This window comes from Pecten maximus, chromosome 11 (genome assembly GCF_902652985.1).
Source record: "Pecten maximus chromosome 11, xPecMax1.1, whole genome shotgun sequence".
Classification (NCBI taxonomy): domain Eukaryota; kingdom Metazoa; phylum Mollusca; class Bivalvia; order Pectinida; family Pectinidae; genus Pecten; species Pecten maximus.
The window spans coordinates 40,404,428-40,426,999 of NC_047025.1; the positions used below are offsets into that span (position 1 = coordinate 40,404,428).

A 22,572-nucleotide genomic window follows, 5' to 3' on the forward strand; every position below is an offset into this window, starting at 1 on the left:
TTAAGATGTCGTACAGCGGTATAACTATATTATATTTTGTATGTCATACAGAGTTATAACTATATAGTATTTCAGATGTCATACAGAGTTATAACTATATAATATTTCGGATGTCATACAGAGCTATAACTATGTAATATTTCGGATGTCGTACAAAGTTATAACTATATAATATTTCGGATGTCGTACAGAGTTATAACTATATAGTATTTCGGATGTCATACAGAGCTATAACTATATAATATTTCGGAGATCATACAGAGTTATAACTATACAATATTTGAATTTAATTCAGTAAATTGTGGGTTCACTTTCCTATGATGGTGCTGCTACCATGTTAGTTTTGTTTGATGTGGGAGCTTGTAGAGAGCCTTGTAGAGAGCCTTGTAGAGAGCATTGTGTTCATTTTATTGTATATATGTCCAGCTGTTCTAGAGAATTGGTTATACTGTTGACAGATGTAGCTGAGGCAGTAAGTATTCCAGTTCTGATTGGCTCAGGAGTGACCAAGGACAATTTGCAAATGTATTCCTCCGCCAATGGCCTTATTGTTGGATCGCATTTCAAAAAAGATGGACATTGGGAAAATGATATTGACCCTTGGAGGGTACACACATTTATGGAGGAGGTGATGAGGCTGCGTGAATCTGACACTAACAGTTAACGACCACTGGACCGTGTCACTGGTGTCCAACACGACCACTGGACTGTGTCACTGGTGTCCAACACAAACACTGCACTGTGTCACTGGTGTCCAACACAAACACTGCACTGTGTCACTGGTGTCCAACACAAACACTGCACCGTGTCACCGGTGTCCAACACAAACACTGCACCGTGTCACCGGTGTCCAACACAAACACTGCACCGTGTCACCGGTGTCCAACACAAACACTGCACCGTGTCACCGGTGTCCAACACAAACACTGCACCGTGTCACCGGTGTCCAACACGACCACTGCACCGTGTCACCGGTGTCCAACACAAACACTGCACCGTGTCACCGGTGTCCAACACAAACACTGCACCGTGTCACCGGTGTCCAACACAAACACTGCACCGTGTCACCGGTGTCCAACACAAACACTGCACCGTGTCACCGGTGTCCAACACAAACACTGCACCGTGTCACCGGTGTCCAACACAAACACTGCACCGTGTCACCGGTGTCCAACACAAACACTGCATCGTGTCACTGGTGTCCAACACAAACACTGCACCGTGTCACCGGTGTCCAACACGAACACTGCACCGTGTCATTGTGTCCAACCTATATACCCAGAGGAGCTAGGAGCTACAGAGCAGCTTGTAAATTGTCCAGTGTCAAGGGTGTTGATGGACAGAGGAATGTAGCAAAGCTAGACATACATTGGTTGTACTGGTCATTGTATCATGACGTCAGTTAGTGCTTGAAAAGCATCTTAATGATGTTAGTTAAACTACAGGTAGTTCTTTCAAAGCATCTACTATGGTACATGGTCGTAACTAAAGCCTTAGAGGGTGTCTTTAAATAGCTTATGTCTTGGAAGTCTTTAAAAAAACCTTTTAAAGCCAAATGACTTGTCTTAAAAGTTTATAAATAACTTAAGTTTTGGATTCTATAAATAATTTGTCTTGAAAGTCTATTTACAGCTAAAGTATTGGAAGGCACGATCATAAAGCTATATATAAGTGTAATGAAACAAATTTCCTAATCAAGTTTTGTGATTGCAAAAAGTGACATTTTGATATTTTGTATAATTTGATAAATATTGATGTTTGTTTACCTGGTGCTATATATATAATTATATCCATTTTACTCTAGTCCTTAATGACCTGATTACATGATCTGTAACAGTCCGTTGATAAAAGGGGAAAAAGTGAAAAGTTTCAGATAGTGTGCAGATATGAATATCTATGTTTGTGTTTTTATGTTTTCAAAACATTTCTTATAAATTGTACTGAGGCACAAAGCATGAAAATTCTGTATTTTTTTTTTTTTATTATTATTGGTATTTTAAATTGTCATGTTACAGCTGAATTACCAGTAACTAAAAGAAAAGTTACAATGTACAGATACTAATTGAGTTAAATCGTTAGAAATGTCCGCCGTCATCAAAGACAATTACAGTAATGATGTCAGATAAATTGTACTTAGATATAAGTAAATAAAATGGTTTTGAGAATCTGTGTGAAGCCAGTATTGATCTGTCCTGGGTACGATATCTGGAGTGTTACAACTCCTGATTCGCCTCCCGTGTGTGAAGTGTTCCACAATCGGAGATGATCCGGACAGCTCCGCTGATCCCTGTAAACAACCAGGCCTATAGGGAAGACTTTTAATATCTTTAAAAGTTTCTCCTGTCAGGTCTAAATATTTTGATTAATGACGAAGGAGTTTGTATTGTTAGCTGTGAAGTAATGGATGTCAATCCGAATCAACTCTGGGGGACAAACAGTTTAGACAAGATGACATTTAATTCATCACGGTTCATTTCTGGTCGATCTTCTTGTTAGGCAGGGAAATTGGGTTCCTTGATCCAACATTGGTTAGGATTCTCGGATGATCAATTTGTTTTATAAGGAATATTTTGTGATTCCGTAAAGTTAGCTGTCTAATGGGATACATTGATTCCTTACTTCTGGGTGTGATCTATATTTGTTGTGAATGTCGAGGGATTCGTATTTTGTATATGAAGTTACACTCTGACAAATGAGATGAGACATAAGATATTTCATACTATAAATAATATTATACAGCTTCTCAAACGAGAGAATAACATCATACTGAATCAAAGTAAAATCGGTAGTTTTTAGAATAATTTGTTGGACATTCCCCAAAACCTTACTGCCATCCATGGAAAACAACTAAATTTGATAAAGTATCGGAACCCATTATTACGTATTGGGAATGAGATGTTATACTGTAATACCCGTGTATGATTCCATCAATGTTAATTGAGACATTCATGACCATGGTTTTAATATGTTATATACATGTATATTAATCTGCATCATGAAGTATTTACCTCACAAGAGTGTGAATACCGTACATTCTCAAAATAAGTCACCTTGTTGTCGGACCAGGTGTTTCTGAATGACAAGCAGCCTCTGTGTTATTGATCTGCTATCTGGTAAGCTACTTCAGAATGTTAATTTCCTGATCCGAGTTAGAGACAAAGAAGTCACCAGATACTGCTGTGTCTATTACGTCTGTATTGTGATGTATGAATTAGGCCAAAATGAAAATATATAGAGGATATCTAACAGTGTTTACAGTAATACCAAATATATTTCACGAGTGGGGCTAATATTTTGATATTTTTCACGAGTGTGCAGCACGAGTGAAAAATATCTAAATATTAGCCACACGAGTGAAATATATTTGGTATTACTGAAGACACTGTTAGATATTCTGTTTATTACATTTTTTATCAACGAAAAACCTACCCCGTATGCTAACTAGGCCTACAGCAATAATTTGTAAACAAAAAATGTAGTTCCCACTGTCCAGGTGCTGAGATATATGTCGGGCTTTCTGATTGGTCAATTATTTTGGTATTTTCTAATCATTAATTTGATTGGTCAAATCAGCAAAAGTGATATTTTTCACTAGTGAAAAATATCACTTTTATAGAATGAATAATTTTTGATATTTCACTGGTAAAAATGTAATACAGTTGGTTTCGCGTAACCTGTCCGATCCAGAAAAAATGTGCCGACTCAAAAAATTTTATTGTGAAAAATAAAACATTGTTTTTCAATGATTTTACCGTTCGGGATATTTATGTCTGGAAGTTGCTGTGCAGGTTTGAAATTACGTCTCCTAAACCCAAATAAGGTTGGTGTGTATTTCTTTTGTTTAAGAACACAAAATGAATAATGATTTCCATATTCTGGTTTGTTTTCGTATTAACGGTTGAAAATCTGTTTTCAGAATAGAATAAAAAAAAAATCAGCCTACCTACCAATATGTAAGACCCCCTGGTCGGGTTACAGCAAACCCAAGATATTTTTAAGGTTGGCCTTATCTATAAGGAAACAAAATATTTCCTATAAAATTGACGATCAAACGGAACAGTCTTCGTCAATCTACGTCTCTTTTACAAACAGAAACAAGTGTGTTGAGAGAGAGATATAGGCTGATCCTATTATGCCAATTATCTGTTTGAGAAAAAGCTTGTCGACAAGGAAATCAATCGATTAATCTTTAACTTGGCCAACAAAATCAATCAATTAATCTTTAACTTAGCCAACAAAATCAATCAATTAATCTTTAACTTAGCCAACAAAATCAATCAATTAATCTTTAACTTAGCCAACAAAATCAATCAATTAATCTTTAACTTAGCCAACAAAATCAATCAATTAATCTTTAACTTGGCCAACAAAATCAATCAATTAATCTTTAACTTAGCCAACAAAATCAATCAATTAATCTTTAACTTAGCCAACAAAATCAATCAATTAATCTTTAACTTGGCCAACAAAATCAATCAATTAATCTTTAACTTAGCCAACGAAATCAATCAATTAATCTTCAACATACCCACAATTTTCAACAGAAAAGATTCCAGTGTATTTATGCCACTATACAAAGATGTCACTATTAAATTTTCTGAAACAAAAAGATAAAAAAGAAAGTCTTCTTAGCAAAGGAAGACTTTCCTTTAGTTTGAAATGAGTGGCTTTGGTAAAAAGTTAAAACATTCCAACAGAACTACATTTTTGAAGAACACATTTTTAAGATTGATCATAAGATTTAGAATTTTTCAAAAGTAATGTTGTTCTTCAGGAGGATAATGAGGTGCTCTACGAATGTGACCCTGATTCAAAAGTGCTCAGAATGAAGAAAGAAATTTGGATAACGACTATATCCATGAAGTAGCCAGCGATAAAGTGTCATCAGGATTTTTGTGGAAAGCTCTGTATTCTTTTCATTTACTGGTGTTTTGAACAATCAGAAAACGTTGGCTCTTATTTTATTTTCCAGGAAAAAAGCGGGTAAAAACATTCATTGTAATCAAGCAAACATGGTGGCAAGTGGAATTTAAAAAAATGACAGTGTTACAGACAAGGATAAAATTCTTGTCTGACCTGTCCGACCTGTCTGTACTCACAGAGAAATAGGCAAGATTTTGTTTTGTTTTCATTTTGAAATTCAAGCTTTTAGAATTAATTAATTATACATTTAATTCACTCAAAAATGAATCCAATACTGTGGTTTTGCCAACTGTGCCGTAGTACCCCCAATAAATCCAATACTTCAGTTTTGACCACTCTGACTTAGTCAACTCACAAAATCCATTAGTTTCATTCCATCAAATTGACTGTCATACCACTCATCCATTTAACTGACTGTCATACCACTCGTCCATTTAATTGACCGTCATACCACTCGTCCATTTAATTGACCGTCATACCACTCGTCCATTTAATTGACCGTCATACCACTCGTCCATTTAATTGACCGTCATACCACTCGTCCATTTAATTGACCGTCATACCACTCGTCCATTTAACTGACCGTCATACCTCTCGTCCATTTAATTGACCGTCATACCACTCGTCCATTTAATTGACTGTCATACCACTCGTCCATCTAGCTGAAAGTCATACCACTCGTCCATCTAGCTGAAAGTCATACCACTCGTCCATTTAATTGACCGTCATACCTCTCGTCCATTTAATTGACTATCATACCACTCGTCCATTTAACTGACTGTCATACCACTCGTCCATCTAGCTGAAAGTCATACCACTCGTCCATTTAATTGACTGTCATTCCACTCGCCCATTTAATTGACTGTCATACCACTCGTCCATTTAACTGACTGTCATACCACTCGTCCATCTAGCTGAAAGTCATACCTCTCGTCCATTTAACTGACTGTCATACATCTCGTCCATTTAACTGACTGTCATACCACTCGTCCATTTAACTGACTGTCATACCACTCGCCCATTTAATTGACTGTCATACCACTCGTCCATTTAATTGACTGTCATACCACTCGTCCATCTAGCTGAAAGTCATACCACTCGTCCATCTAGCTGAAAGTCATACCACTCGTCCATTCAATTGACCGTCATACCTCTCGTCCATTTAATTGACTGTCATACCACTCGTCCATCTAGCTGAAAGTCATACCACTCGTCCATCTAGCTGAAAGTCATACCACTCGTCCATTTAATTGACTGTCATTCCACTCGTCCATTTAATTGACTGTCATTCCACTCGTCCATTTAACTGACTGTCATAAAACTCGTCCATTTAACTGACTGTCATACCACTCGCTCATTTAATTGACTGTCATACCACTCGTCCATTTAATTGACTGTCATACTACTCGTACATTTAATTGACTGTCATACCACTCGTCCATTTAACTGACTGCCATACCACTCGTCCATTTAATTGACTGTCATACCACTCGTCCATTTAATTGACTGTCACACCACTCGTCCATTTAACTGACTGCCATACCACTCGTCCATTTAATTGACTGTCATACCACTCGTCCATTTAATTGACTGTCATACCTCTCGTCCATTTAACTGACTGTCATACCACTCGTCCATTTAATTGACTGTCATACCACTCGTCTATTTAATTGACTGTCATATCACTCGTCCATTTAATTGACTGTCATACCACTCGTCCATTTAACTGACTGTCATACCACTCGTCCATTTAATTGACTGTCATACCACTCGTCCATTTAATTGACTGTCATACCACTCGTCCATTTAATTGACTGTCATACCACTCGTCCATCTAGCTGACTGTCATACCACTCGTCCATTTAATTGACTGTCATACCACTCGTCCATTTAATTGACTGTCATACCACTCGTCCATTTAGCTGACTGTCATACCACTCGTCCATTTAATTGACTGTCATACCTCTCGTCCATTTAATTGACTGTCATACCTCTCGTCCATTTAATTGACTGTTATATCACTCGTCCATTTAATTGACTGTTATACCACTCGTCCATTTAACTGACTGTCATACCACTCGTCCATTTAATTGACTGTCATACCACTCGTCCATTTAACTGACTGTCATACATCTCGTCCATTTAGCTGAAAGTCATACCACTCGTCCATTTAATTGACTGTCATTCCACTCGCCCATTTAATTGACTGTCATACCACTCGTCCATTTAACTGACTGTCATACCACTCGTCCATCTAGCTGAAAGTCATACCTCTCGTCCATTTAACTGACTGTCATACATCTCGTCCATTTAACTGACTGTCATACCACTCGTCCATTTAACTGACTGTCATACCACTCGCCCATTTAATTGACTGTCATACCACTCGTCCATTTAATTGACTGTCATACCACTCGTCCATCTAGCTGAAAGTCATACCACTCGTCCATCTAGCTGAAAGTCATACCACTCGTCCATTCAATTGACCGTCATACCTCTCGTCCATTTAATTGACTGTCATACCACTCGTCCATCTAGCTGAAAGTCATACCACTCGTCCATCTAGCTGAAAGTCATACCACTCGTCCATTTAATTGACTGTCATACCACTCGTCCATTTAATTGACTGTCATACTACTCGTACATTTAATTGACCGTCATACCACTCGTCCATTTAACTGACTGCCATACCACTCGTCCATTTAATTGACTGTCATACCACTCGTCCATTTAATTGACTGTCACACCACTCGTCCATTTAACTGACTTCCATACCACTCGTCCATTTAATTGACTGTCATACCACTCGTCCATTTAATTGACTGTCATACCTCTCGTCCATTTAACTGACTGTCATACCACTCGTCCATTTAATTGACTGTCATACCACTCGTCTATTTAATTGACTGTCATACCACTCGTCCATTTAATTGACTGTCATACCACTCGTCCATTTAACTGACTGTCATACCACTCGTCCATTTAATTGACTGTCATTCCACTCGTCTATTTAACTGACTGTCATAAAACTCGTCCATATAACTGACTGTCATACCACTCGCTCATTTAATTGACTGTCATACCACTCGTCCATTTAATTGACTGTCATACTACTCGTCCATTTAATTGACCGTCATACCACTCGTCCAGTTAACTGACTGTCATACCACTCGTCCATTTGACTGACTGTCATACCACTCGTCCATTTAATTGACTGTCATACCACTCGTCCATTTGACTGACCGTCATACCACTCGTCCATTTAACTGACTGTCATACCACTCGTCCATTTAACTGACTGTCATACCACTCGTCCATTTAATTGACCGTCATACCACTCGTCCATTTAACTGACTGTCATACCACTTGTCCATTTAATTGACCGTCATACCACTCGTCCATTGAACTGACTGTCATACCACTCGTCCATTTAATTGACTGTCATACCACTCGTCCATTTAACTGACTGTCATACCACTCGTCCATTTAACTGACTGCCATACCTCTCGTCCATTTAATTGACTGTCATATCACTCGTCCATTTAACTGACTGTCATACCACTCGTCCATTTAATTGACTGTTATACCACTCGTCCATTTATTGACCGTCATACCACTCGTCCATTAACTGACTGTCATACCACTCGTCCATTTATTGACCGTCATACCACTCGTCCATTAACTGACTGTCATACCACTCGTCCATTTAACTGACTGTCATACCACTCGTCCATTTAACTGACTGTCACACCACTTGTCCATTGAATTGACTGTCATACCACTCGTCCATTTAATTGACCGTCATACCACTCGTCCATTTAATTGACTGTCATACCACTCGTCCATTTAATTGACCGTCATACCACTCGTCCATTTAATTGACTGTCATACCACTCGTCCATTTAATTGACCGTCATACCACTCGTCCATTTAACTGACTGTCATACCACTCGTCCATTTAACTGACTGTTATACCACTCGTCCATTTAACTGACTGTCATAAAACTCGTCCATTTATTGACCGTCATACCACTCGTCCATTTAACTGACTGTCATACCACTCGTCCATTTAACTGACTGTCATACCACTCGTCCATTTAACTGACTGTCATACCACTCGTCCATTTAATTGACTGTCATACCACTCGTCCATTTAATTGACTGTCATACCACTCGTCCATTTAATTGACTGTCATACCACTCGTCCATTTAATTGACTGTCATACCACTCGTCCATTTATTGACCGTCATACCACTCGTCCATTTAATTGACCGTCATACCACTCGTCCATTTAACTGACTGTCATACCACTCGTCCATTTAACTGACTGTTATACCACTCGTCCATTTAACTGACTGTCATAAAACTCGTCCATTTATTGACCGTCATACCACTCGTCCATTTAACTGACTGTCATACCACTCGTCCATTTAACTGACTGTCATACCACTCGTCCATTTAACTGACTGTCATACCACTCGTCCATTTAATTGACTGTCATACCACTCGTCCATTTAATTGACTGTCATACCACTCGTCCATTTAATTGACTGTCATACCACTCGTCCATTTATTGACCGTCATACCACTCGTCCATTTAACTGACTGTCATACCACTCGTCCATTTAACTGACTGTTATACCACTCGTCCATTTAACTGACTGTCATAAAACTCGTCCATTTATTGACTGTCATAAAACTCGTCCATTTATTGACCGTCATACCACTCGTCCATTTAACTGACTGTCAAACCACTCATCCAGTTAACTGACTGTCATACCACTCGTCCATTTAATTGACTGTCATACCACGTGCACTCGTCCATTTAACTGACTGTCATACCACTCGTCCATTTAACTGACTGTCATACCACTCGTCCATTTAACTGACTGTCATACATCAATTTATAATAACGATGACAGTGTGGTGTAAGGTATCGCCGATAGTTTTGACATATGACCCTTTGTTGCCTAACTCGACTTCCTGTTGTGCTGCCGGATCACTGTTATTCGTACGAGGATGTTTATGGAGTTTTTTGCCACAACATCAACACTTTTAAGGTCTCCAAGCAAGTTTCAAAAGTCACCAGGTCCAGTTTTAGCAGAATCATCTTGTAATGTTCGTAACACAGACACATGGATCGAATTTAGTTCGAACATGATGGACACATAATGGTTTTTGAAGAGTCGTCATAAGAACTTCACAATTAGCACCTATTTGTAGTTCCAGTGTCTATGGCTACAGTAACGCCGTCCTAGATGAGCAATGACATTAGTTATTGGATCCTGTTGTGGACAAACCAACATACATAGAATCATCATACCGACAGTCACACGTAGATTTTCCTCTCAATACCTACGGAACGGGGGTGTAATGGTAAATTTTCTCTAGAATACGGCCACTCGTAGAACCGCTTTGAGAGGACTTCATTGGTGTGACAGAGAGTATATAAAAAACGTTAAAAAAACAAACAAAAAAAACCCACTAATGATCCAGGGTTGAAATCCTAATGCTAGCTTTAGTTCTCTCTCCGAGTATCGCTGTATAAAACAAAACATCCGTTGTCGTATTGTCCTTTTGTTTACCAGCATACCGATAATGTCAAACCTTATAGAACAGGAACCCAACGTACACTGATCGTGCGGTTTTAAGCTGTTTTGAAAAAATAATGTTAATATATATTTCATATGTGATGCTTAAAACAGATCAGAAAGATGTATTATTTAAAGTTTCATCAAGGAGAAGAAGAAAAAGGAAGAGAAAAAAAGACAGAATCAGAAAACAACAGAATCAGAAGTTTTATAGAAATATCCACTTCCATGGCTTTGAAGTAAGCTAGTAATGCCCCGTAGAACACGGGATTGTCTACCTTACAGTAATGGACCCGATATCAGAATGGTCTACCAAGGGAGTGATTTATTTGTTGTGCTGTAATGCACTTACTATCGAGTTTTGTTTTATCATAGAAATGCTAATGGATGAATATTGCTGTGGGCAGAAACGCTCGTCAAGTCGTCCAAAACAAGAGCATGTTGAAGTGTGAAAAAAAAAACGGTCGTAATATACGGATAAAAGAAAAATCCAGATTTGTACCCTTGGGAAAGGCAACAGGAATGAAAACAGGTGTTACTCTACCACAGAATATACTGGAACAAACTATTAAACTCGAATCATGTGAATACCGTAGGGGCGGGGGAAAGCGCGGACGTCACTAGCGAGAAAAGGAAATTTCACAATAGGAAATTGAAATCAGCAAGCCTGGATCTTAAAGGTAAGATTTCCGTGTCCATGTGTCGGCCACTTAATTAGTTAAGGTTTACGTACACGATGGAGAGTCTGTAGTAGTTTTGATATCGAATACATCTATATGGTACACTGTACACTGTATATACATTTCGGGTTTAAATGCACCAGGTTATGGTTATATCTGAACGTAGAGTTGGAGGATGAAACGCTAACGTCAAGTGAGTATTTTGTCAAAGGCTAGTCTGAATATTTCTGAAATACAGCAAAATAACCAATCTATCTTCGCTTCGATTTCAACGAGGGGAATGCGAAGGTCCGCTCTGATTGGTCAAAAACGAACAACTTATATTTTCACTAATCATCGCTGCATTGAAAATATTAAAGTTTTATTAGTTTGATAAATTTCTATATTTCACTGGCAAAAGTACAATAAAACATTGATATATGTCACTGGTAAGACAGAATATATCTTTCACGAGTGCGAAAAAGTATCGATATTCTGTCATACACGGGAAATATGTTATATTCAACGGGAAACCATTCGATATCCTTTATATATTCCTATGAACGTTCGCGTTTCCCGAAAAAAGGAAAGCAATTGATAAAGGTAAAATAACAAGAATTGTATTCTCCTTAAATTGTCACATCTGCATGCTAATACTTATAGTCCTGCAACCATATTTTCAATCATATGCTCGATATCAATCTAAATATAGTTGTGGATATTGTCAAATTAGGCCTTGAATGTAAGGCATTGGATGGTCTTTCGGTCTTGAAAATGAGCCGTGCATCGTGAACTGTCTAAATGCTCCGAGAAATAATTCCTCGCAAAAAGGAAATTATTCTGGTCGTTCGCCTTCCGTAGAAAAGTATTGGTATTCTTTGCCTCCATGTTTCGCGTGATCGTTAGATATAACTGCTAATTGGTGCTGTGTTATTATTGAGTTGAATTTCAGGCCTACAGAAGTTTGTCATAAATAGGAAAGACGATTATGATCGATGACCAAATTATCCTTAAAGTTCCAGTGCCTGATAAAGGTCGGGGCCTATTTACAGTTACAACAGCGCACTCATTGATGCACCTACTTTTATCTTACTGGGCTCTACAGGGTTCTCAGAGCCTTGATCTTGTATTATAGGAAACGTCGCATGCCTTGGTCTCGTCAGGGCTGTTTGTGATAGTGGAATTATTTGCATGGCCAAATCGTGCCTCAGCCTCTAATGGACGCGCGTCATCCTCCAGGCAACATAAGTTTTGCAATAATTTCTATGAAAATCCTGATTAGTTTACTACTCGTGTACTCGTGTACTCGTGGGTGTATCTGGTTCATCAGTGACATCATAACTAACAAATCATCTATTGACATGATCTGATAGGATTTTTACATTCCGTTACGTGTATCATCATCTACCTGTGATCACGTGTATCATCATCTACCTGTGATCACGTGTATCATCATCTACCTGTGATCACGTGTATCTTCATCTACCTGTGATCAAGTATATCATCATCTACCTGTGATCACGTGTATCATCATCTACCTGTGATCACGTGTATCATCATCTACCTGTGATCACGTGTATCATCATCTACCTGTGGTCAAAAATATCATCATCTACCTGTGATCACGTGTATCGTCATCTACCTGTGATCACGTGTATCGTCATCTACCTGTGATCACGTGTATCGTCATTTACCTGTGATCAAGTGTATCATCATTTTTCTGTGGCTCTTAGCAAAATTTGCAGTTGCAAATGTCCAATGTCGTATTTTGAACGTCAGATTAACCATAACCTGTTTGTCACGTTTTCTTACGAAATCCAGCGTTTAACATGCTTTGTATTGAATAAGGGATTTTTTTTAACTTTCTTGTCCAGATTTTTAGGTCATCTGAAACGAAGTTTCAGTTGACCTTTTACGATCGCCTTTTGTCCGGCGTCGTCCGTCGTAAACAATTTACATTTTCAACTTCTTCTCAATTGCCAACAGTCCCAGAGACCTGATATTGGGCCTGTAGCATGCTGGGATGAAGGGCTACCAAGTTTGTTCAAGTGGATGACCTTGACCTTCATTCAAGGTCACATTGGTCAAATATGCTAAAATCTCTAAACAAGTTCTTCTTAATAACCAAAAGGCCCAGAGACCCAACATTAGGTCTGTAGCATGCTGGAATGAAGGGCTACCAAGTTTGTTCAAAAGGATGACCTTGACCTTCATTCAAGGTCACAGGGATCAAATCTATTAAAATGTTTAAATGACTTCTTCTTGATAACCAAAAGGCCCAGATACCAAATATTAGATCTTTAGCATACGTAATAGGTCTCCAATGTACAAATAGTCAACAGGCAATACTAACAGGCGGTACAACAAACTGTTAATTAGTCAACAAGTCAGTTTTGATATGGTGCATAATTGGACATGGATATCTTCTTTTTTTTAAGACTATTTTTTATTCATTTTCAAAATAATTTACACAAGATATACCATACATCAAAAATACAAAAGACATGGATATCTTGATATATCTTCGAATAACTGTGACAGGGTATTTATTAAATTAGTGTGTTTTATAATATGTATTAGGACATGCTTTATGTCATTATATATTTTTATATACTGACGTGGATCAGAATGTGCTTATCTATTTATTGATGCATTTTAATTTTCTTTGGTATGTGTCCGAATAGATATGAATACGGAGCAGAGGTATCAATCGATTAGATAGCAATATTTTGACGTAGACCAATAATTTAAGGCATTTAGAAATAGACAATGAACGGAAAAAAAAAATAGAGAAATGCTTATAAAGAAATAAAATTTAGAAATGGTCTAATCTTTCCTTTCTCTTATATTGCTTAAGATTTCCCTTTGTTCCTGTACGAATCACGTGCCTGTCGACAGTATGATAAGGTATAATATTGAGGATTGGCCTGTCGACAGTAAGATAAGGTATAATATAGAGGATTGGCCTGTCGACAGTAAGATAAGGTATAATATTGAGGATTGGCCTGTCGACAGTAAGATAAGGTATAATATAGAGGATTGGTCTGTCGACAGTAAGATAAGGTATAATATGGAGGATTGGTCTGTCGACAGTAATATAAGGTATAATATGGAGGATTGGTCTGTCGACAGTAAGATAAGGTATAATATGGAGGATTGGCCTGTCGACAGTAAGATAAGGTATAATATAGAGGATTGGCCTGTCGACAGTAATATAAGATATAATATGGAGGATTGGTCTGTCGACAGTAAGATAAGGTATAATATGGAGGATTGGCCTGTCGACAGTAAGATAAGGTTTAATATGGAGGATTGGTCTGTCGACAGTAAGATAAGGTATACTGTGGAGGATTGTTCTGTCGACAGTAATATAAGGTATAATATGGAGGATTGGCCTGTCGACAGTAAGATAAGGTATAATATGGAGGATTGGTCTGTCGACAGTAAGATAAGGTATAATATGGAGGATTGGCCTGTCGACAGTAAGATAAGGTTTAATACAGATGATTGGCCTGTCGACAGTAAGATAAGGTATACTATGGAGGATTGGCCTGTCGACAGTAAGATAAGGTATAATATGGAGGATTGGTCTGTCGACAGTAAGATAAAGTATAATATTGAGGATTGGCCTGTCGACAGTAAGATAAGGTATACTATGGAGGATTGGCCTGTCGACAGTAAGATAAGGTATACTATGGAGGATTGGCCTGTCGACAGTAAGATAAGGTATAATATAGAGGATTGGCCTGTCGACAGTAATATAAGATATAATATGGAGGATTGGTCTGTCGACAGTAAGATATAAGGTATAATATGGAGGATTGGTCTGTCGACAGTAGATAATGTATACTATGGAGGATTGGCCTGTCGACAGTAAGATAAGGTATAATATGGAGGATTGGTCTGTCGATAGTAAGATAAGGTATAATATGGAGGATTGGCCTGTCGACAGTAAGATAAGGTATAATATGGAGGATTGGTCTGTCGATAGTAAGATAAGGTATAATATGGAGGATTGGCCTGTCGACAGTAAGATAAGGTATAATATGGAGGATTGGTCTGTCGACAGTAATATAAGGTATAATATGGAGGATTGGCCTGTCGACAGTAATATAAGGTATAATATGGAGGATCTGCCTGTCGACAGTAAGATAAGGTATACTATGGAGGATTGGTCTGTCGATAGTAAGATAAGGTAAAGTATGGAGGATTGGCCTGTCGACAGTAAGAAAATGTATACTATGGAGGATTGGCCTGTCGACAGTAAGATAAAGTATACTATGGAGGATTGGCCTGCCGACAGTAAGATAAGGTATACTATGGAGGATTGGCCTGTCGACAGTAATATCAGGTATAATATGGAGGATTGGCCTGTCGACAGTAAGATAAGGTATAATATAGAGGATTGGCCTGTCGACAGTAAGATAAGTTATACTATGGTGGATTGGCCTGTCGACAGTAAGATAAGGTATAATATGGAGGATTGGCCTGTCGACAGTAATATAAGGTATAATATGGAGGATTGGTCTGTCGACAGTAAGATCAGTTATACTATGGAGGATTGGCCTGTCGACAGTAAGATAAGGTATAATATGGAGGATTGGCCTGTCGACAGTAAGATAAGGTATAATATGGAGGATTGGCCTGTCGACAGTAAGATAAGGTATAATATGGAGGATTAACATGTCGACAGTAAGATAAGGTATAATATATAGGATTGGTCTGTCAACAGTAAGATAAGGTATAATATGGAGGATTGGCCTGTCGACAGTAAGATAAGGTATAATATGGGGGATTAACATGTCGACAGTAAGATAAGGTATAATATGGAGGATTGGCCTATCGACAGTAAGATAAGGTATAATATGGAGGATTGGCCTGTCGACAGTAAGATAATATATACTATTAAGGATTGACCTGTCGACAGTAAGATAAGGTATGAAATGGAGGATTGGCCTGTCGACAGTAAGATAAGGTATAATATGGAGGATTGGCCTGTCGAGAGTAAGATAACGTATAATATGGAGGATTGGTCTGTCGACAGTAAGATAAAGTATAATATAGAGGATTGGCCTGTCGACAGTAAGATAAGGTATACTATGGAGGATTGGCCTGTCGACAGTAAGATAAGGTATAATATGGAGGATTGGCCTGTCGACAGTAAGATTAGGTATAATATGGAGGATTGGCCTGTCGACAGTAAGATAAGGTATAATATGGAGGATTGGCCTGTCGACAGTAAGATAAAGTATAATATGGAGGATTGGCTTTTCGACAGTAAGATAAGGTATAATATGGAGGATTGGTCTGTCGACAGTAAGATAAGGTATACTATGGAGGATTGGCTTTTCGACAGTAAGATAAGGTATAATATGGAGGATCTGCCTGTCGACATTAAGATAAGGTATACTATGGAGGATTGGTCTGTCGATAGTAAGATAAGGTATAATATGGAGGATTGGCCTGTCGACAGTAAGATAAGGTATAATATGGAGGATTAACATGTCGACAGTAAGATAAGGTATAATATGGAGGATTGGCCTGTCGACAGTAAGATAAGGTATAATATGGAGGATCTGCCTGTCGACAGTAAGATAAGGTATACTATGGAGGATTGGTCTGTCGATAGTAAGATAAGGTATAGTATGGAGGATTGGCCTGTCGACAGTAAGATAATGTATACTATGGAGGATTGGCCTGTCGACAGTAAGATAAAGTATACTATGGAGGATTGGCCTGCCGACAGTAAGATAAGGTATACTATGGAGGATTGGCCTGTCGACAGTAATATCAGGTATAATATGGAGGATTGGCCTGTCGACAGTAAGATAAGGTATAATATAGAGGATTGGCCTGTCGACAGTAAGATAAGTTATACTATGGAGGATTGGCCTGTCGACAGTAAGATAAGGTATAATATGGAGGATTGGCCTGTCGACAGTAATATAAGGTATAATATGGAGGATTGGTCTGTCGACAGTAAGATAAGTTATACTATGGAGGATTGGCCTGTCGACAGTAAGATAAGGTATAATATGGAGGATTGGCCTGTCGACAGTAAGATAAGGTATAATATGGAGGTTAACATGTCGACAGTAAGATAAGGTATAATATATAGGATTGGTCTGTCAACAGTAAGATAAGGTATAATATGGAGGATTGGCCTGTCGACAGTAAGATAAGGTATAATATGGGGGATTAACATGTCGACAGTAAGATAAGGTATAATATAGAGAATTGGTCTGTCGACAGTAATATAAGGTATAATATGGAGGATTGGCCTGTCGACAGTAAAATAAGGTATAATATGGAGGATTAACATGTCGACAGTAAGATAAGGTATAATATGGAGGATTGGTCTGTCGACAGTAAGATCAGGTATAATATGGAGGATTGGCCTGTCGACAGTAAGATCAGGTATAATATGGAGGATTGGCCTGTCGACAGTAAGATGATGTATACTATGGAGGATTGGCCTGTCGACAGTAAGATAAAGTATACTATGGAGGATTGGCCTGCCGACAGTAAGATAAGGTATACTATGGAGGATTGGCCAGTCGACAGTAAGATTAGGTATAATATGGAGGATTGGCCTGTCGACAGTAAGATAAGGTATACTATGGAGGATTGACCTATCGACAGTAAGATAAGGTATAATATGGAGGATTGGTCTGTCGGCAGTAAGATAAGGTATAATATGGAGGATTGGCCTGTCGACAGTAAGATAAGGTATAATATGGAGGATTGGCCTGTCGACAGTAATATAAGGTATAATATGGAGGATTGGTCTGTCGACAGTAAGATAAGGTATAATATGGAGGATTGACATGTCGACAGTAAGATAATGTATACTATGGAGGATTGACATGTCGACAGTAAGATAATGTATACTATGGAGGATTGGTCTGTCATATGTTAGCATTTTGTGATAATTGTTGATTGATATAAATGGCTACATACAAATAAAAACTAACGTAGCGTAAAAGTTGAACAATTTATTTGCAAGTGCTCCTCTTCAAACATGACAAGAATTTAAAATGAATGAGAATGTAGATAATATGACCAGGTCAAACTTCCGTGTACACTTACACTGTAATGATACGTGACCCAGTGAAGTTTTCATTAAAATAAAAATCGCTGTTTTAAAAATTCACAGAAACTGAAATTATACGTTTTTCTCCTATTGGTAAACATTCTTGGTGTGTTTATGGAGCAAAAACAGAAGAGTAAAACACGACCTTATTAGTTTATGTATGGCGCGTGATAAACACGTGGACATACACAAATCTTCTAACCATCTCGTGTCTCTATTCCAACTCAACATCGTCCGAGTGATGTAACAGTATCAGAGAGTGTTTCTTATAAATGAAGACGACTTGATCGGGATATTCTGATAAATATGTAAGTGTAAAACACGTGCGCTGTTATACATAATGACGTAATCATATCACACTCGAACACCACGACCAAACACCGAGAGACTATATTGAGCAATGTATAGAACAAGTTAGGTAAGAGTCGGTAACAATTATTGAAAGAGAATTGTAAAGCTACATACAGTGCTTCATTAATCCACAGCCATTCATTCAACCAATCAAAATTCTGTATCATCCACAACCATTCATTCAACCAATCAAAATTCTGTATATCATCAAGAACCATTCATTCAACCAATCAAAATTCTGTATATCATCCACAACCATTCATTCAACCAATCAGAATTCAATGCAGTACATTCGTTCAAATATTACGATCAGGTCCCCTTCCATTGCCTCACGTATATATACACAGCTCGATGGAATCACATTTAACACTAGATCAATGTTAAATACACTAATGTCCACTACTCACAGATAATCAACGGGTATATTTTACAGAATCATTTAAGATAAACACCATTTTGGCAACGAAATTTGTGTTAAGCTTTAGAATAAAAAATAAATAAATTTAAAAATACAAGAAAAGATGAAAAATATATAGTAAATATGTGTTAATGTTTAGAAAATATGAACAACAAAACACAATAAAACAGAACATTATAAACAGCACAAATAGAGCTTCTAAATGTTCTTATGATAAGGACTTGAACTCAAAGAAGAGAAGAATAAACGAGTCATGAAAGCAATTTTATACATAACACACATCTGATATCCGTCAGTCACCAAGTGTCTCGTGTTAACTACATCATACCCGTCAGTCACCAAGTGTCTCGTGTTAACTACATCGTACCCGTCAGTCACCAAGTGTCTCGTGTTAAATACATCGTACCCGTCAGTCACCAAGTGTCTCGTGTTAACTACATCGTACCCGTCAGTCACCAAGTGTCTCGTGTTAAATACATCATACCCGTCAGTCACCAAGTGTCTCATGTTAACTACATCATACCCGTCAGTCACCAAGTGTCTCGTGTTAAATACATCGTACCCGTCAGTCACCAAGTGTCTCGTGTTAACTACATCATACCCGTCAGTCACCAAGTGTCTCGTGTTAACTACATCGTACCCGTCAGTCACCAAGTGTCTCGTGTTAACTACATCATACCCGTCAGTCACCAAGTGTCTCATGTTAACTACATCGTACCCGTCAGTCACCAAGTGTCTCGTGTTAAATACATCGTACCCGTCAGTCACCAAGTGTCTCATGTTAACTACATCATAACCGTCAGTCACCAAGTGTCTCGTGTTAAATACATCGTACCCGTCAGTCACCAAGTGTCTCGTGTTAAATACATCATAACCGTCAGTCACCAAGTGTCTCGTGTTAAATACATCGTACCCGTCAGTCACCAAGTGTCTCGTGTTAAATACATCGTACCCGTCAGTCACCAAGTGTCTCGTGTTAAATACATCGTACCCGTCAGTCACCAAGTGTCTCGTGTTAACTACATCGTACCCGTCAGTCACCAAGTGTCTCGTGTTAAATACATCATACCCGTCAGTCACCAAGTGTCTCGTGTTAAATACATCGTACCCGTCAGTCACCAAGTGTCTCATGTTAACTACATCGTACCCGTCAGTCACCAAGTGTCTCGTGTTAACTACATCATACCCGTCAGTCACCAAGTGTCTCGTGTTAACTACATCGTACCCGTCAGTCACCAAGTGTCTCGTGTTAAATACATCGTACCCGTCAGTCACCAAGTGTCTCGTGTTAACTACATCGTATCCGTCAGTTACCAAGTGTCTCGTGTTAAATACATCGTACCTGTCAGTCACCAAGTGTCTCGTGTTAACTACATCATACCCGTCAGTCACTAAGTGTCTCGTGTTAACTACATCATACCCGTCAGTCACCAAGTGTCTCGTGTTAAATACATCGTACCCGTCAGTCACCAAGTGTCTCGTGTTAACTACATCGTACCCGTCAGTCACCAAGTGTCTCGTGTTAACTACATCGTACCCGTCAGTCACCAAGTGTCTCGTGTTAAATACATCGTACCCGTCAGTCACCAAGTGTCTCGTGTTAAATACATCGTACCCGTCAGTCACCAAGTGTCTCGTGTTAACTACATCGGTTTAATAACTTGTCTTAGTTACCATTATATGGCATCATATGTCCGAGAAAATTACGGCATTTGTTTAACAAATTCATAAATGGATCAATTTTAGTCTCCATTGAGAAATCATACATTTAACAATCATCATCAGAAGTATAGAAGTAGGTATGTTTGTGATATTAATATCACTGTTGAAAATATCAAAAGACTTTTAAAGTAAATATGATATATCGTAAATAAAGTTTACTATGACAGTTACCATGAAGTAACAATAGTCATAGCAACGATAATTATAGTAATATAATCCACAGTAACCATCGCCATAGTAGCGATAATCATAACATAATAATAGTAACCATAGTAATCATGGTCATAGCAACGGTAACCATGATACTAGTTACCATAGTAACGATCGCTACGAAAGCACTAAGCATAGTTATAGTTACCATAGTAACTGTTGTCACAGTAACGGCCATCAAAGTAATATTTACCATGATAACCATGGTTATATTAGAGATGCTTGTATGACTAACTGTGACCAGAGTTACAGTGGTTACCATAGTTACCATAGTTACCATAGTTACCATGACCATTATTACATAACACAAATAATGTTACAAGTAACGTCCCGTAACAAACCACGGTTGAAGTATTGTACGTAAATATGTGTTGTGGTTACTGCCATACCTTGAGTTACACTGGCAAGCATTACAAAACATTTGGTTTATTTTGATGTTGATATTTTCTTCTTTCCTTTTTCGTAGACAGAGTCACCTGACCAGTTTTTAGTGTTGGATACAGATGAGGTGAACTCCATTAAGGCTGTTCCCGCTGTGGTCCCTGTAGACGGAGAGGTTTGGAATTCCCACTAAATGGACACTACCTCTTATTTAGGTATCAAGACGTTGAGACACATATTTGATTTTAACCTAGAACAGTATAATATAGATCACATCAACTGTCTGTATGGTCAGTGGACAGACGATTGTCCGGAGAAATGGCTGGAATTAAGGCCTCGTAGGTTTGGCTGGACGAGGGGTCTTCTCGTGTATTAGGGTCAAGGTGTTCGTAGGGATGAGAACTTTCAACCTTGCTCAAATTTGTATAATTTTCTGTTAAAGTGTCTCTATTTTCACCTGAAACATTTACATACTGGTCTGGACCCGACGGTTCACACTGACCCGCCTCCTCCGGTAGCGGTGGACAACTTGGCTGCACTATGGGTGCATTTACAACTTCCATGGCATCATCTACGATAAAATGGCTACTAGCTATATTGGAGTCTTTGACAGTTTCTGATGGCACGACATCAGTAGATTGAGAATCATTAGGAGTTTTGATATCACTGAAGTCTGTAAGGTGAAGTAGATCCATTTCCTGCGTGTCCGCACCGTTATTGGACTGGGACAGCAGTCGGTCGGCCATGATGAGGTTACCGTCCATAGACTGGACCGGCTCTGTACAACAGATTGGTTTAGACTGGTCACTGTCAGAACCTACTTTGGCAGGAAGAACGCCATTTGTATGTGGGAGGGAATTTTCCCCAACAAATGTGGAGCCATTTTCCACTGGATCACAAACTTTGTCAAATATGGGAAGTTTCTCTTTTTTCCAGTCTTGGTTAACATCACAGATCTCCTCGTATTCTGACTCCACGAGTTTAAGGTCGTCACTGACGTAGTCGTTCTGACCCGCACTGTCTATGTTACAGCCAGTCTGCTCAACACCTGTCAACAAAGGGTAAAGGTAAGTACAGGTAAACTATAACAAAAGGACCATCATATGTATATATATAGTAGTTATTACGACTATCTAACAATAGTAGTCTATACTCATTATGAAAAAAAAAAAATGATTTGGACAAAAATAGTGAGATGAACTATGGCCCAAGATGATTGTATA

At 38.4% G+C, this 22,572-nt stretch overlaps 2 protein-coding genes across 3 annotated transcripts in view; one reads left to right on the top strand and one right to left on the bottom strand.

The window, feature by feature from the left end:
• The window catches only part of LOC117337176 (uncharacterized protein F13E9.13, mitochondrial-like), a 38,064-nt gene extending 35,897 nt beyond the window's left edge, over positions 1 to 2,167 (top strand). Inside the window, exon 6 of the mRNA XM_033898025.1 lies at positions 459 to 2,167. Within this exon, the coding sequence (XP_033753916.1) occupies positions 459 to 664 (206 nt within the window). The 3' untranslated portion in view covers positions 665 to 2,167. The remainder of the gene's footprint in view (positions 1 to 458) is intronic.
• Positions 2,168 to 18,149: 15,982 nt separating this feature from the next.
• Positions 18,150 to 22,572, bottom strand: part of LOC117337642 — a 108,467-nt gene continuing 104,044 nt past the window's right edge. For both annotated transcript variants that reach the window (XM_033898726.1, XM_033898727.1), the window contains one exon: positions 18,150 to 22,397. In XM_033898726.1, coding sequence (XP_033754617.1) covers positions 21,625 to 22,397 — 773 coding nt within the window. In that variant the 3' untranslated portion in view covers positions 18,150 to 21,624. The remainder of the gene's footprint in view (positions 22,398 to 22,572) is intronic.